Genomic DNA, 16,680 nt, shown 5'->3' with positions numbered 1-16,680 from the left:
AAATTGAATAAATTTAAATTAAAGTTAAGTTTTGGTCTTAGACTTAGACTTAGATGGTCTGCCTCCAGCATCTTCTCTCTCTCTCTCTCTCTCTCTCTCTCTCTCTCTCTCACACACACACACACACACACACACACACACACACACACACACACACACACACACACACACACAAACGTATTTCATGCACAAGTGATGGATCTCTGGAAGCTCCCCTGTCTGATGCTAAATGTTTTGCCCCTTTACCTATCCATCATTCAGAATAAGCTGTCACATTTGGGCATAAAGAGATGACTGTGCATAAATTGCAATGAACCTAACTAACGACAGTTCTTTAGCCAATAAATAATCACACACGTTGCGTGTATGATTATTGTTGTGGTAAAACCTTCGTATTGTTGTAAAATTTTATATTTTTCACTGTACATGGCTCCTGAAAACAGCTGAGGAGTGAACCATCTTGGTCATGTGAGATCTTTGTTGCGCACGGGCTCGTAGTACAGTTTGTTCTTACAGCTGAGCGCTTCTCCCTTTGGTGCAGCAGCTCCAGTTGTTTACTTCTCGTTTCACCTCAGACAGCTCTAACAGCATATGTTGTTTATCTCATATGCTGTGGAATTTTAGAAAGGCATGCCTTGGATGCCGGCCGGCTAATACACACTGACAAACGATACAAAGAGCTCCCGGCAACTGTGACCGCCACAGGCAGGTCACAGTTGAACTGCCCGCTGCGGCTGCTGTGGTGCTAGCCTGTCAGCTAGCCAGCGTCTGTTAGCTCAACTGCCGCTCAGAATGTGAAAAGTTGGACAAAAATTCACAAGGGGCGAATAACAGTGTCTAAAACGAGTACTGAAAGGGGTTTAGCTCCAGTGTCTGGAATTATTTTTGTTTGTGTAAGTCCCATGCCGACTTTACAAGCTGTTTCTGCTGACTGTTTGGAGAGGGCAGAGACCGAGGGCGTGAAAAATGTTGCTGCTTAGTGCAACACGCCTACTAGGAAGAGGGAAAACTTTGCTCCGAGATCCCATTAAGAGGATTTGCGCAAACATGTCGTTCATCTCTCGTTCCGGGAAGAGACTGCGGGTCCTGGTGGACATGGACGGAGTCCTGGCGGACTTCGAGGGGGGTTTCCTGAAGAAGTATCGGGCCAGGTACCCGACGGAGCCCTACATCACCCTGGAGGACAGGAGAGGGTTTTGGGTGTCAACGCAGTACGGGCAGCTGAGGAGTGACCTTTGTGTGAGTGACAGCAGCACTAAATATAGTGGCTGAAATTCAACTTAGGCTTTCTCGATTTGGGTTTTTTATTTTTATTTTTTACAAGTTTTAATTCAAAAGATTGTCTGTCTCATTTACATATGGTTAACAGTCAAGTTTCTGACTGCTCTGGACTGGGACCTTTTCAATAGGGTGGCACAGGAGTATTTATGGAAGAGGATTATGGCCACTGGGAAAAATGGATTTTTTTGTCAGAATTCTGAAAAACAAAAAACAAAAGATGGCCCCACTTTTTCAGTACCTTCTAATCTTCTTAGTAAGTATTGGACTATTGCATTGCAATATTTTCATCCAGAATACAGTGAAAATTAGAAGAAAGTAGCATAATATGAATGGACATTAAATGCTGGAATTTTTACAGTGGAAGCAGAATAATCACATGTACTACATTGCAGTCTACTACTGGTCTCGTGCATGATTTAGACTTCTGCGGCAAATCTACATCATAGTATAACTGGAACTGCAAATACCTTTAAATGTTTCTGGTTAAAAAGAAACAATAAATAGTTTAATCGTACTCCACAACCTTCCACGTAACCCGAGAAATGTAACTACATGTCGGGTCAGACTATATGGCATGGAAGGTTATGGCATAGGAGTTTACAGTTACAGTGTAGATTTCCCGCAGAAGTCTAAATCAGGCATTATCCTTGCTCTCATCCCATGGCTCTGGGGATTGTGAGATTAACAGCGCTCTAGCTCAGTAGCATTAATTAGGATTGGGGGACTTTTAAGGGGCTGGTGTCACCCCCGCTTCATGTGTAGACACAGCCATGGATGCGCATTCTTGAATTGGTTTGTGTGGATGAATGACTCAACCTCGATTTCCTTGTGGTTCACTTTAATGTGAAGTGTTGAGCAGTTCACTCACTACTCCATTTGATTATGTGTTTCCTTCAGTGTCTTAATTCACCTACTCCAAGCAAGAAGCAAAGTGCTACCTTGTAATCATGTCCACAGAAGTTGGCCTTTTGGACTTTACTTCTTCAGGGCTCATGAACACTCACGTGGATACACATACTGTACATGCACCTGATTAATTTACACGGTTGCAGATAAGCTGTATGCATGTGTTTTGTTTCCTTTTTTTAAACTCCAGGAAAAAGCTATCAGCATCTGGGAGTCCAAAGGTTTCTTCATAGACTTGGACCCGCTACCAGGAGGAGTGGAGGCGGTCAAGGAGATGGCCGAGATGAATGAGTAGGTCTTGGAAGTTGCAGTGCATTTATCTCACATACACAAAAGAGACTGAGAGGAGTTCTTGTTGTATCACAAGTGGCTTAAATCACCATAATGGGAGAAGAATGTGCATGATTAGATATTTGCATGTAGCACTTTGATCAGAAGGGAGGTGGGGGAAATGGTGTTCTGAGTTAATATGTATTTAACTTTGCAAAATAATGCCAGGCTCTGTGGTTTGTTTATCATTTTCCACACAGTTTCACCCTGTTTAGTTCACTTTATCTGACTTCCTCCACAGTCTCTACATTTAGCTGGCTGCATTTTAAGGCTCTGTTTTCATACAAAAGCCCTGCAAAGCAGCAATGGCCTGCTCAGCCCAGTTTACAAGAAAAGCTGGGAGGCAGGAAGCCTGAAATGAGTGACTGTGCTCCTAAACACATCAGCAAAGTGTTTACCTGGGACAGGTCAGAGGGCTGTTTTCCCATAGACTTTTATAAGACCAGGTTTTCTTTACACCTGCACCTATCCCCCCCTGATGGTCATTAAAAAGAAAGCATGTTTAAGACACTTGGCATTGGCGTCCTTTTTAGGCCCAGAAGCGACAGTGTTATGTAAAAGCCATGCGCCACCATTTCTTCACACTCTCCTATGAAAATGGGAAATGGGTGCCGCAACAAAAGAACGGTGAAAATTGAGCTACTGGGCAGAAGGAAAAGGGGAACACACACAGAAGATTTATCAATGTAGTGAAGGAGGACATGTAGAGGGTTGGTGTGACAGAAAAGGATGCCACGGGTTGGGTTAGACAGGGAACGCTTAAAGAGAGCTGAGGGAAGAATCACAGTATATAACAGTATACAGTATATAATGAGCTTGAAAGTCAATATTTGGTATGACCGCCTTTGTTCTTCAATACAGCCAGTGTTGTGTGCTTTTTGTGTTCATAATTCCACCAATTTTGACAACATCCCCAACTTTACTGGTTAAAATAGAGCCCCAAACCATGACAGAGCCTCCACCATGTTTTATAGGCAGCTGTAGAGACTGACGATCTGAACAAAAAAAAAAAGAAATTTGGATTCATCACTCCATCAGACCTGTCGCCACTGATTTTCAGTCTACTTCTTATGTAGTTTGGGATACGTCAGCCTTTTCTCTCTGTTTCCCTTTCTTAAGCACAGGTTCTTGACAGTCATCCTTCCACTGACACAATTTCTGACAAGGCTTTATCGAACAGTAGATCAACTCAAGATACGTCTCTCTGATCTGTTTTCAGCTCTTTGCTTGATTCTTTTTTTCCCTAGTTCTTAAAGATATGATTTTCAGATACTGTTCATCTCCTGTTCTTCTTTTTTCATTCACCTGTTCAATTTCCTCAAATTCTTAAGAACACACTCCACACCATGCTGAAATAAGGCAAGTTTTTGGCTAATAGCTCTTTGTCAATCACCTTTTGGTGACAAAAAATAATGTTTTATGCTTGTTAAGCTGAGCAATCTTTGACATTTTTCTAAGATTGAACTGACTTTACTGCACTTTTTTTAGCTTCCACGGAACCAAATACAAATTAGGATTGGCTCAAGACTTTTGCACAATACTGTACATCCATCTTTTATTCTGTCTATGATTTTTGAGACAGATTGTGAACGCCTCCTTTTGATGGAGGTTTTTTCTGTTTTGTCTGAACCTGACCAAATGAATCAAGTCAGAAAGCCCCTGTTGCTCATTCCAGTCACTCACAAAAGCCAGCAAGACTAGATTCTATAACATACACGTAAATTTGATATTTATGTTTGGAGCACATTTTATATATTTTTTACACACATTAAAACAGTGATTGTGTTTTGGATCCTCAACGCTGCCAAAACAGAGACAACTTGCCACTCAGGGCTGTGCCTGAAGGCATCAAGCGTCGAGGCTGCCGTACAGCCTCCTAGGCCTGGCATCAGTAGTGAATGTGATGGTCTGTTTGTCTGTCTTCTCTGTATGATCTATTTGTGCTCTGCAGTCAGTGACAGCAGCAGGCCATAGGGACAATTACAGACACCTGGCCTCCATGTTGTGTCACCACACAGCCTGTCTTTGTGCGCGCCAGCACCACGCTGTTCTCCCGTTCACTCAGCCTCACGACTCAGATGGCCCCATGCTGTGATATTTTCAGTATTTTTTTTTCCCCTTTTTCTAATAAATGATTTAAAACACATCACCCCAAGTCTTACTCGGGGACGGTCGCGTGTAGTTTTTGATGATATTTTAATAAGTGTGATCTGAATCAGCGTGACACAGACTGTGACTACTTTTTTTTTTTTTTCTGGGATTATTCTCAGAGGAGAATGCACGTGAATAACATCTAAAAATACCAAAAGTTATGAACTTCGCTTACATTTCTTCTGCTGCTAAAAATGAATGGCTTTCTTTAGCCACCAGTGCCTGAATGTGCACGTTCTCCCATCAGGGTAATGCACCATACACATGATTTCATGTTTACTGGGAACCTTCCCCACATGAATTCCTGTCATAAAAGTTCAGGCCTAAGCAGCTGGAAGGTAAACATAATACTGTGTGTTTGTAACTTTTCCACTCTGGTCTGTTTGTTTCCCTTTGTTTCTGCAGCACAGATGTCTTTATTTGCACCAGCCCTATAAAACATTACAAACACTGCCCACATGAGAAGGTAGGCCTATTGCAAATCAATAACAAATATCCATTTCTCTGTGGAAATGATTGTGTTCCACTCTTTGCTGATGAGATCTCATCTGCTGTGTGTGTGTGTGTTTTTGTCTAGTATGCCTGGGTGGAGAAGCATCTGGGCCGTGACTTCCTGGAACAAGTCATTCTAACCCGAGACAAGACGTTAATCACCGGCGACCTCCTGATAGACGACAAACCCGACATTCTAGGTGAGGCCTCCGTGGAACTTTGTGTGGGTGCACTTTTGTGTTTATCATGATTCTTTTATTTTAATATTAATGCTCTAACAATCTTTTTAGGTTATTTTTGGTCTGTGAAGCGATCTGCTCCGGTTTAGCCTCTATGGCTTTCATGAAATAAAAACAACATTTTTGAACAATAAGTTTAGCTAAACAAAAACAAAAAGCATTCAAACTACTTATTTTTAGCTTGTTTCATTTCATTTTGCAAATTTCAGTAGAGCGCTGCAATCGCAGTGCATTCTGGGTAGTCAAGGCCATGTTGTCGTTCATAAAAATAAAGATAGATGCTAACAAATAATGAGGGGAAAACGCACTAATGCCCACTGAAAAAGCACCTAAATGACCTATGAGAAGATCAGCAGCACAATAGGATACAACAAGATGCTAAACAACAAGGTTAAGGAGTGTTATTTGATCCATCCATCCATCTTCCTCCACTTGTCCAGTTCAAGGTCTCAGGGAAGTCTTTCCCTGCTGCCATAGGAAAAGAAACACAGTACGCACTGGACAGGTCGCCAGTCCGATTCAGGGCTAACATAGAGAGACAACCATTTGTACTCACATTCATACCTATGGGCAACTAAGAATCCCCAATTAGTCTGAAGCTGAAGTACCTGTAGAGAATCCACGCAAGCATGAGTGATGGTGGATTTGGATCCAGGATAATCTTCCTGGACTTGAATATGGGAACACAAAGAATGGTAGTCTTGAGAGCTGAAAAGAAGCCAACTAGACTTCTTTAGGTTTTGAAGACATTTCACGTCTCATCCAAGCAGCTTCTTCAGTTCTAGAATAATTGGTAGCGAACTCTTCCAGTAAAGGTGGTCTTGAGGATTGTTAACCCACTCTTAGTTATGTGAGATATTATATGAGCCAACAGATGACAGAGGAAACCTCTGTTAGACGTTACCCCACCCCACCGTCATGTGAGCGATTGAGGTCACCTAAGGCAAGGTGTGAGTGGTTGAAACACATGGGAAAAGAACTCGGGAGCATATGTGGCTGATGGCTGGTGCCATAAGCCACCGCCTCTGTTCAATGACAGCTGTTTACAGCGGGTCTAGATGGCCTCCTTTATTCCTCTCTTAAACCCTTTCTTCGTCCAAAATGTGAACATTGATGTCCTCAAAAGACAGTCCTTCCTTGTTTTCCTAGTCCTAAAATCCTTTCCCAGGTGTTTTCATGCGCTGACTTTTACAGGTGAGCCGAGACTATACCACTGAAGGTCATTGATAATGCTAGCTGGGTTTCCACACAAAGCGCAGATCATAACTGACCTCCGAGCCGTGAAAGCAGTGCCTGCAGCTTACCTCACGCACTGCTCTCTCATCAGTTTACCATGAAAAAATTTGTACTTACCCATCTAGATTTTGTTGGGACTTAAAATCCGGGGCTAAGCCAAGTTGGTTGGCCAACATAGGCAGTTGTCTGTAGCCTTTTGGAGGATATTTCATAAAGGTGACAGATAATGATGGTTGTGTGCAACAGCCCATCCAAGAAGTTTGTATTCCAGATCTAGTAAAATTCAAGCATTTTATTAGTCTGTGATGTAGTGTTTAAATTAGCAGGTGTCGGAGGATGCAGCTTGGTAAAGAAACCAGTGTTAGCTGAGTCTAAATCTAAGCCAAAAACATGGCAACACTGGTGCTATAAAATGTAGACTCCAAAACAAAGTGATGAATGAACATTATGTTGCCATTGTTCATTGTCTATACACAGTTTATGCTTTGCCCCCTGTCATGCTAAAGGTAGCAGCAGTAATATTGCATTAGATTGCTAGAATGAAATGTTTTCACACCTGATTACATTTTTATTCAAATTGTAACCATCATGCTAAAGCAGCTGCAGCTTTCCAAATGTGCACATGCTTTGGTGTGACGGTCAGTTTTTCATTACTTTTTTTTTTTTTATCAAAAGAACACATTTGTACATTAGTCATTTTTTCAAACGGAGTTCCAGAGTGCAAAGATTTTTTTACGTAATAATGTGCAGATACACACTAATGTCTGATGCTGGCTGTGAGTGCACATTTGCCTGAATTAAAAAAAAACATCTTGAAATGCTGAGTATTTAACTTATGAGTAGATCTCAAAGTTAGTCGGCTTGAGTCGTGTAAATTATTGCTGCCGCAGTTAATTCAGTAGGAAAGTACAGTAGTTCACTGATCTGAGCAGATCAGGGATGATAACTATTATTTTTAAATCACTGAAAGAACAAGAACAAATGAAGAACAAAGCAAAATCTTCAAAGAGGACTTTTGCATAATAATGTTTGTGAAACTTGGTGTGGGTGTTATAATTATTTGCATCCATTTTCAGTGCTTTGATTGCCTCATGAGGCAGCTGCTGCAGTGTTCCTATGGTCTGTCAGGACAATTTATATCCTTCACACACTTAAATACAGGGAGCTGCTACTTAAATAATGTTTATATTTCTGTGACTTGGACAGGTGTGGAGCCAAATCCAGCGTGGGAGCACATCCTGTTCACTGCCTGCCACAACAAGCACCTGCCCCTCAGCCTCCCCCAGAGAAGACTCCTGTCATGGTCAGATGATTGGAGGGCCATCCTGGACAGCAAAAGGCAGTGAGGAGCTCCTGCACGGCTCAGCCCCACAGCAGCCTGGCATCAGGGTTAGTGGAAGTTCTGGGGTTCGCTGCTGTTGCCTTGGCATCCTTGTTCTCCACTAAGTAGGGTGTGGAGGCTTAAGCGGGATGAGCAGTTTACGTTTCAGGTTGAATGGAAGTGCTGTACAAGAAGACTGTTGATCCAGTCTGTTGGAAGAGGATGTTCACTTGCTCGACCACAAGGGGGCACTCTGACACTTTGTATGAATTTGTGTTGGCGACCAGATTTTGAACAATCTCACTGAATGAGAACAACAAAAGGAGTTCATAAAACGATACATGGTAAGTGGAAAGGACAGATTGTGTTGAGTGACCTCGGCGGTTATGGACTCAGTTTGCATTCTGGATGTTTCTCAGATTCAGACAAAATGGATTTCTGAGCCACTGCGTGGTCTATCTGTGGCCTTCATCGCAAAAGGCTTATCAATATTTAACTGCACCGTGTTGCACTCGTGAGTCAGTGTGATGTGATTCACAACAGGGCACTCCGCTGCACCCAAAAAAGCTCAAAAATACACCCTGAGTCGTGGGCACTGGCGAACACAGAAACACAGGACAGTGACTTGGAGTCAAAATTACTGTTCTATTAGGTTGTCATTATTTTGCATGTATTGTGTAGGTATGTGCCATGTCACTGTTATGTAAATGCAAAAGTACTGTGAAATCCACTCTGGTTTTTAAAAAGCTTAAAAGCCTACATGGGTGCTCTTTTTTTACAATATGTAATTGTTCAATATTTCACTGATACACAAATGAGAAAAGTAGCTGCACACGTGCATCTTGCCAAACATTGCTAGTGTAGATTGTTGTAGGCACTGAAGACTGAGTAACATTGGTTCAGTGTTGGTTAATAATGAACCATTATTCAATATTAATATATCACTGACAAGTCCATATGTTATTCAAAATTGTGGTAGGGTAGCTTTGCATGATTCAGTTCATAATAATCATTATTTCATTTACATTGGACCCTTCTGCCACCTCGCAAGTTCAACGTTGGTCATAGACAAGCCATACCCCCCCCTTCCCTCCCAAAGCTAACTTTGTTCTGATTGGCTATCCCTCACAAACAGGAGTTTGCATCAGGTGTATGGAGAATTCTGTAGGGGCTATTTGTGCACACATTGGCCTCATTATTTGAAACTTTGCCCATGTTTAATATAAATATCCACAATTGCAACAGCATGGATATGACAGAATGCAGAATAAGGAAAAGTGGAAATCTATAGGAGCGGCAACAGTAATCACTATGTTTTATAAGTGGTATGTCACCATTCTGTTCATATTTTTAGAGCCGGGGTGTCCAACTCCAGTCCTTCAGAGCTACTGTCCTGCAGCTTTTACATGCAACCCTACTCAAAGACAGCTGAATCAAATGACTGGATTACCTCTTCAGCACACTATCAAGTTTGGCAAAGGCCTGATAACAAGCCATTCATTTGATTCAGGTGTGTCAGAACAAGGATGCATCTAAAAGCTGCAGGACAGTACCTTTTGAGGACTGGCGTTGGACACCCCTGTTTTAGAGCTTGTTTTCAGAAGCATGTCGCGCAAGATTTAAGTTGTAGAAAATGTTTTAATAATCCAAAAATAAAGTTTTTATTTCAGCTTGTCATTAATTACTTGAAAACTTAACTTGTATTAATTTTTAGAAACTATATTTTTATTATATTTTTTAGCATTTATAAAATGTATAAAATCACCACTTTCTCAGTGTCACTGTCCTGCTTCACTCATTTAAAGGGGACCTTTGTATACTCGTTTACAGTTTTATTCACCAACTCTACTAGAGTATGTCTGAATATGATTCACAGTTAAAAATACCTAACCTTGGTGCGGCACCTAATTTCATACGTTCTCTGAGGGAAACGTGCCAATTTCCTGTGTGCCTGCAATATTTGCACTCTCTGACATCATACAGAGCAAAGAGTTGGGAAAAAAGTACCTGAAATGGAGTGTTTAGTGCATTCTCGCTTTTTCTTACTTGCACCGATGCTAACCTCATTGGAAACTTGATGCTTTTAACATGAACACCCATCAGAGTAACAGCACCTGTAGCTAGCAAAGCAGTAATAGGTCCCCTTTAGGATACACAGACGATATGTAGATGCTGGGATAAAATGCTTTTTAATTTCTGGTATATTTTTCAGGGAACTACGCAGTAGATGCTAATTATGTGTAATGAAAGATGTATGTAATGCTGAGTGCTTGTTTTTTTGTGACTAGCTTATACATATTCAAATGTCAGTTCAATCCAAATGCAAATGTTTGTTTCTGCCAGTGAAATGTTTAGATCCACCTCTATTAAAACCCATGCAAAAAAACAATAACTTGATGACTTGGACATCTTCTTTCATTTAACAGTGCCATTAAAAGTTTCATTGGCTTTGGTTGTTTTTATATTTTTTTTCATTAAAATGCATGCTGCTTAGTCACATGAAATCATAGATAACTTCCTGCCAAAGTCTGGAAACATGCCCACACTCGTGGTTTGACATTCTGGCACTTTTGGGGGGAGGTTTAACTAAACATGAAGAACGCTCCTCTTTGTGGTCTTTGTTGTAGTTGCTCTCTGCACTGATCATATCAGTTGAGGAAAAAACCTCAAGAAGCTGATGAAATGATTTGTACAGCTGGAAGTGTTTAATTTTCTTGAGCTCAAAAAGAAGGCAGCTGGACTTCTTTACATTTTTGAAGATGTTACTGTTGCATCTAAGAGGTTTCTGCAGTTCTTGCCCAGACTGTCATGACCTGGATGACAAAGAACCTACACAGACAGCTGTTAATTTGATTAAACTCACTGCTACGAAGCCCAACAATTCATTTAACTTTTGTTCACATAGCACCAATTCAGTCGCCTCACTTTATATTGAAAGGTAAAGACTCTTCAAAATTAGAGAGAAAACACCCACAATAAGATGATCTCACATGAGTGAGCACTTGGTGACAGTGGAAAGGAAGAACTCTCTTTTAACAGGAAGAGCTTTGGACATCTCTGTTGGCATCTCAGATGTTGGGATCACATTTCACTAAAGAAAGCATGTGTAATGACATTCTGTTCACAGATTTAGATGTGAACAGGTTATGTAAATCTATTGCCCTGAAGCCAGTGTGCAGACTAGAAGGGAGCTTGGGCGAGCGTTGCTGCTCAAGAGCATAATTTGCAATGGTTTTTGTTTTCATGCATCATGCTCAAATCATCAGTAAAGCATTCTGAAAAAGTGGCTGCCTCACCGTCTCTGTTCAGTGCATACTTTATATCAGATTTCTCATTATGATTTTTCATGTTCTTCCAATAAATCCACAGCGAATGGAGCACATTAGGGTCAGCAGATGACATAAGCGTCATGAGCAGCTGGCTTTTCCACAAAACGTCACGGTTAGAAGAAGATTATCAACAAAAGCAGCTTTTATGTCAGAATTGTACTCATTGTGGTCCTCAATAAACATTGCCTGCTTTCAAAACGTATCTTCTCTGATTGATGTGAGATCAACGGAAACGAAAAAGACACTTGAGTAAGAAAATCAAGCTAAGAAAGAAGTGTTTTGGTCAGAAAATGGTACAAAGAAACGGTGTAAAAGCCTTGTGAGCAAAGAGAAGAAAGACTTCTTTAAAAAAACTGGGCTTGATGGCATGAGTCCTCTGTTCTTGTATAATATTATTGATATAGGTTGTTTCTATTCCTGCATCAACTTATTTTATTCAACTTAACTTTTAATTTTGCTTCTGTTATTCATGGGTTAAGAGGAAACTGATTTATTATTTATATTGGGCCTCAAAATGAGGGCTGGGATTGCTTTAAAGGTTATTTTTCCAAGTCTATATTTTTGGGGGGAAATAGCAGTGTCAGCATAAAATTATTGACCCCAGCCTGTTTGTGTTTCCTGTCAATACTTCCGTCTACAGTCAAGTAGGTCAGCTGTCTCCCAGCTGCTGGAGGAACCTTTCTGTGCTTTTCGTTCCATGCGATTGCCTTCATGGCCAAGTTGCTGTTAAAACAAATGTGTGTGACAGCAAAAAGCCTTTGCATACATGCTTTGTGTGTGTTGGATCTGTGCCAGCGTCTTTTTTCTTAATTGTGAATGAATGTTTCATGTTTGTGGAGCTAAACATTTTTCCTCATTGGCAGGCTCATAATTTCATGGGAGTAGGAAAAAAAATCCCTGTGACTCCATTGACGTTTCTATAATTTTGTTGTTCTATATTATTATTTTGTTTTTATTTCTGGTTTTATTTTCAAGCACTTTTTTATCTGTCAAAAGTGCACTAGAAATAAATCTTCTATTTTACTTCTTCTGTTTCAGTTTTATCGTAGTTGGTCTCAAAGGTGATGTTTAACCACTTGTGTTGATGTTTCAATCAGACAGTGACTGGTGCTGTATTTTTCAGTTTTTTCAGTATAATATTTGATCATTTTTGTCACAATTCAATTTAATTTTCCACATTGCCTCTAAACAAATGTTTTCTTGTATTTCAGATATGGACTGGATGAATATATCCCTTTGCAAAGAACTGTTTTCGCAGCATTTTCCTACATCAGGGGACTGTTTTCATTGCCAGTATTTGATGAACATTTTGAGCTTTCCAAAACTAGAGCTTATGTAATATAATCGGATAATGATGGCAGTTCATTTTAAAATCTGGCTGGTGATTAACCATAATTTTGTTTTTGGCAGAGCTTGCAAACGTAGCTGTCTTTCTGGCCGAGGTATAAAATTTTTTTTAAAATCACACGCATTTCGGTGACTTTTTCCCCCTCAATTATCCAGTCTGTCTCACTGTGGTGTGTAAGGACACAAGGTCATAGATGACTCACAGAAACCAGAAATCCAAGGACATATTGCTATAAAGCTTCTGTCATTTCCTAACTTCATTTAATGCTTGTTGCATTAGCGCTGGGTCCACAGGAAACTCATCCTGTTGTGTGGATTTATGCTGCATAAAACCAAATTTCATTCCACTAAGGTGTCTCAGGCTTTTCATGTATACTCATTTTATAGCCACTCATCACTTTTTACTGTTATTATTATTTTTTACCTTTTCATTCAGTCAGATTGATGCTGTTTGTCCTTTGCTGAGTGAGGCTATAAATGTGAGTGCACTGTAAGTGTAGGACCTGTGGAGGTGTTTAGAGTGTTTGTGGAGGGGGTGGAAGTGAATTGGAAGTCTTTTGGGAACATTTCTGGTTTATTTCATGTCAGCAAGATGCTATAAAACAACAGAAAAAACAGCAAAATACAAAATACAAGGTGAACACATTGACTGGTGAAGCTTAGCGTTTTAGCATACTGTGTGTAAAATCATTGGCAATCTAAAATGTTATTGAGTGACATATCTGTGTGATTACAAAACAAGCGTGCGTCCGTTGGCGTCATCACACCAAAAATATATCAGGCCTCACATGTAACTTCTCACTCAGTAATGATATGGTAGGCCTTCAAATGCAATGAAACGTCAGTGAAAAAAGACAAACAACAGTGGAAATCAGTCACGATTAGATTCTCTGGATTTGGGTCTACATGGAAACTGAAAGGTTGTCAGTCAGAACACTTTCATCCATAATATCAGCTCACGGGACACCAGTGTTTGCTCTCTGGCGTAACAACAAGGTCCACTGACAGCCATATTTCTTCTGAATGTGTCATTTTACCTGGTGGCAAAACAGTGTGTTGATCTAGGTTTCATGACGATTGGCTTTGGCCCACATTTCCTTTGCAGTTACCACAATATTGTCTGTCTTTTTTTTTTTAATATCATAAAAAGTTTACGTACCTTGCACTCCAAGTATGACAGGGCATTTTTTTAAACATAGATGAGTTATTAAGGAGGGCAAAATTTGCCAGTGATGTCCAATGTGCTCTTTATCTTGGTAAATAATTAAAAAAAAACCTTGCTGACATTGCTCTACCTGATACTAAGTAGATGCATAAAGATACTCTGCAGGAGGCTGAATCGCGCTGTCATATAATCTGCTGGCTGCTGCTTTTTACAGCTGATTTCCCCACACTGCTTTATAATCACATTGCTTATGTTCTACACAAACAGTGTAATATGATCTACACTGGAATTGGTAATTTGTGATAATTTATGCAGGTGTTTTCACAACCTCTGCCATGTTGTAGTCACTGAGTTAGTGGGTTTAACAATGTTTTTTAATGTATGATTATTAAATAATGGTAATGCAATGTAAAATAAATGACACAGATTAGGCCCTTAGAGCTACAGTGAAAAGGAGGATCATTTGGGGAGGACTCAGACTACAGCTTGCTATTCCTCCACATTGAAATTGGAGCATCTGACTAGGATGCATTGGGCATGTCCCTGGGGCAGATCCAGGATACAATGAAGAGATTATGCCTCCTGGCTGGCTGTCTTCTCAGAATAGCTGGAAGAGGTGGCCAAAGTGTGGGAGGGAATCTCTGATGTCAATGCTGCTTCTGCAACCTGGACCTGAATGCTCAGAGGATGGATGGATAGACGGATGGGATGTGGTGTCTTTGAAGTTTAATGAACAGGAGCTGGAATAATGTTATTAGAGTGAAGTTGTGTTACATTTATTTTCCTAAGGAGGATTAAAAAAAGAATAATTTTGAAAAGAGAACTTAAAACAATGCTGGTGTGGTTTACCTCCTAACTGGTTTGACGACTCTTCATCCTTATGACATATTTTTGTTTAAAATCCAATTAATTAATGTAGAATTCAGTCATTCACAATAATTAGAAATTTAAGAGAAATTAAAGTTACAAATGGGAGCGAAATGCTGCCAAAAGTATTCGCTCCTCTGCCATCCCACTTATGAACTTGAGTGACATCCCATTCTTAATCCATAGGGTTTAATATGATGTCGGCCCACCCTTTCCTGATATAACAGCTTCAACTCTTCTGAAAAGTCTTTCCACAAGGTTTGGGATTGTGTTAATGGGAATTTTTTATCCTTCTTCCAGCAGTAAATTTGTGAGGTTAGACACTGATGTTGGACAAGAAGGCCTGGCTCACAGTTTCTGTTCTAATTCATCCACAGGGTTTCTGTCAGGTTGAAGTCAGGAGTCTGTGCAGGCCAGTCAAGTTCTTCCAGACCAAACTCACTCATCCATGTTTTAATGGAGCTTGCTTTGTGCACTGCTGTCAAGTTGGAACAGGAAGGAGCCATCCCCAAACTGTTCCTACAAAGTTGGGAACATGAAATTGTCCAAAATGTCTTGGTATGCTGAAGCTTTAAGGGTTCCTTTCACTGGAACTAAGGGGCCCAGTCCAACTCTTGAAAAACAACCCCACACCATAATCCCCTCTCCACCAAACTTTACACATGGCACAATGCAGTCAGACAAGTACTGTTCTTTTGGCAACAACCAAACATAGACTGATCCATCAGACTGCCAGATAGAGAAGCTATCTTTATTGCTGCACCTGATGCTTTGCATTGCACTCAATGATGTAAGACTTGCAGCTGCATGCAGCTGCATGCAGCTGCCCAGGAATGAAATCCCATGTCATGAAAATCTCTACACACTGTTCTTGTTCTAATCTGAAGGCCAGATGAAGTTTTGAGGTCTGTAGGGATTGACTCTGCAGAAAGTTTGCGACCTCTGCACACTATGCAGCTCAGCATAACCCCGCTTTGTGATTTTCCGTGGGCTACCACTTTGTGGCTGTGTTGCTGTCATTCCCAGTTGCTTATAGTTTGTTATAATGCTACTAACAGCTGACTATAGAATATTTAGTAGCAAGGAAATTTCACAAGGGTACTGGTTGCACAGGTGACATCCTATCTTATCACCATGCTGGAATTCACTGAGCTGCTGAGAGGAACCCATTCTTTCTGCATGCCAAGGTACTTCCATCCATCCATCCATCCATTCGCTTCCGCTTATCCTTTTCAGGGTCGCGGGGGGCGCTGGAGCCTATCCCAGCTGTCATAGGGCAAGAGGCAGGGTACACCCTGGACAGGTCGCCAGTCTGTCGCAGGCCAAGGTACTTGATTTTATAAATCTGTTGCCATGGAAGTGATTGAAACAATGAGTTAAATTATTTGGAGGGGAGCTTGAATACTTTTGGCGATGTATTTGTATCATGGTTCTCAAAGTCAGGATCACTTGATGATGTGGACAGATTCAAATATTTCTCCATAGCTTGGCAGGAATGGTTTGCCGCACCTTGACTTAAGTGAATGATTTTATGATATATAAGAAAATAAGAATCTACAGGATGAAGGTAATGACGGTGAATTTCTGATGGTAGCCTCTTCCATAGCTTTAGACTTCAGCTTTCAGTTCCTACTCTTGTCACAGCATTAAAAGCGGGTGTACTTTCTTTGTCACATGACTGTACATCAACTTATATGATAAAAAAATAACTGAGTCTGAAAGACTGAAAATCATTCTGCTGTTACCACTACATTGTTCTACCTAATCAAGAACACAATAAAAAATTATTTTTTTTTTAAACCCATATGATCACTTATCAGAAGCAGCAATAAAAAGAAAATCCAATGAATCTCTATGTCTGGGCTGTCCTACACTGTACAGACGTTTGTCCTTATTGGGCAAATGTGTCACAGTTCCAAAGAAATCCCAACAGAGTCATAACGCTGGGGCATATCAAGAATTTCTCTTTAACATTAAGACAGGAACTTTATGAGCGTACACTCATATTGGACATCC

General features: G+C 40.5%; 1 protein-coding gene across 1 annotated transcript; it reads left to right on the top strand.

The window, feature by feature from the left end:
• Positions 1-57: 57 nt before the first annotated feature.
• Positions 58-10,418, top strand: nt5m (5',3'-nucleotidase, mitochondrial). The gene is made up of 5 exons (XM_085415736.1): positions 58-1,239; positions 2,378-2,478; positions 5,074-5,134; positions 5,246-5,360; positions 7,842-10,418. The coding sequence occupies exons 1-5, from the start codon at positions 967-969 to the stop codon at positions 7,979-7,981; spliced, it is 690 nt and encodes a 229-aa protein (XP_085271862.1). The 5' UTR covers positions 58-966; the 3' UTR covers positions 7,982-10,418.
• The last annotated feature ends 6,262 nt before the right edge of the window (positions 10,419-16,680 follow it).

Source organism: Rhamphochromis longiceps, linkage group LG8 (assembly GCF_057381845.1).
Source record: "Rhamphochromis longiceps isolate RC_006_pf linkage group LG8, R_longiceps_female_GT1.1, whole genome shotgun sequence".
Taxonomy (NCBI): domain Eukaryota; kingdom Metazoa; phylum Chordata; class Actinopteri; order Cichliformes; family Cichlidae; genus Rhamphochromis; species Rhamphochromis longiceps.
This window is presented reverse-complemented; position numbering and strand designations above follow the sequence as displayed.

Excerpts from the sequence above, each read along its gene's own strand:
- nt5m (XM_085415736.1), top strand. The coding sequence starts at position 967 with ATGTTGCTGCTTAGTGCAACACGCCTACTAGGAAGAGGGAAAACTTTG. Across the intron at positions 1,240-2,377 it reads AGCTGAGGAGTGACCTTTGT|GAAAAAGCTATCAGCATCTG; the intron begins GTGAGTGACAGC and ends TTTAAACTCCAG. Across the intron at positions 5,361-7,841 it reads CGACAAACCCGACATTCTAG|GTGTGGAGCCAAATCCAGCG; the intron begins GTGAGGCCTCCG and ends TGACTTGGACAG.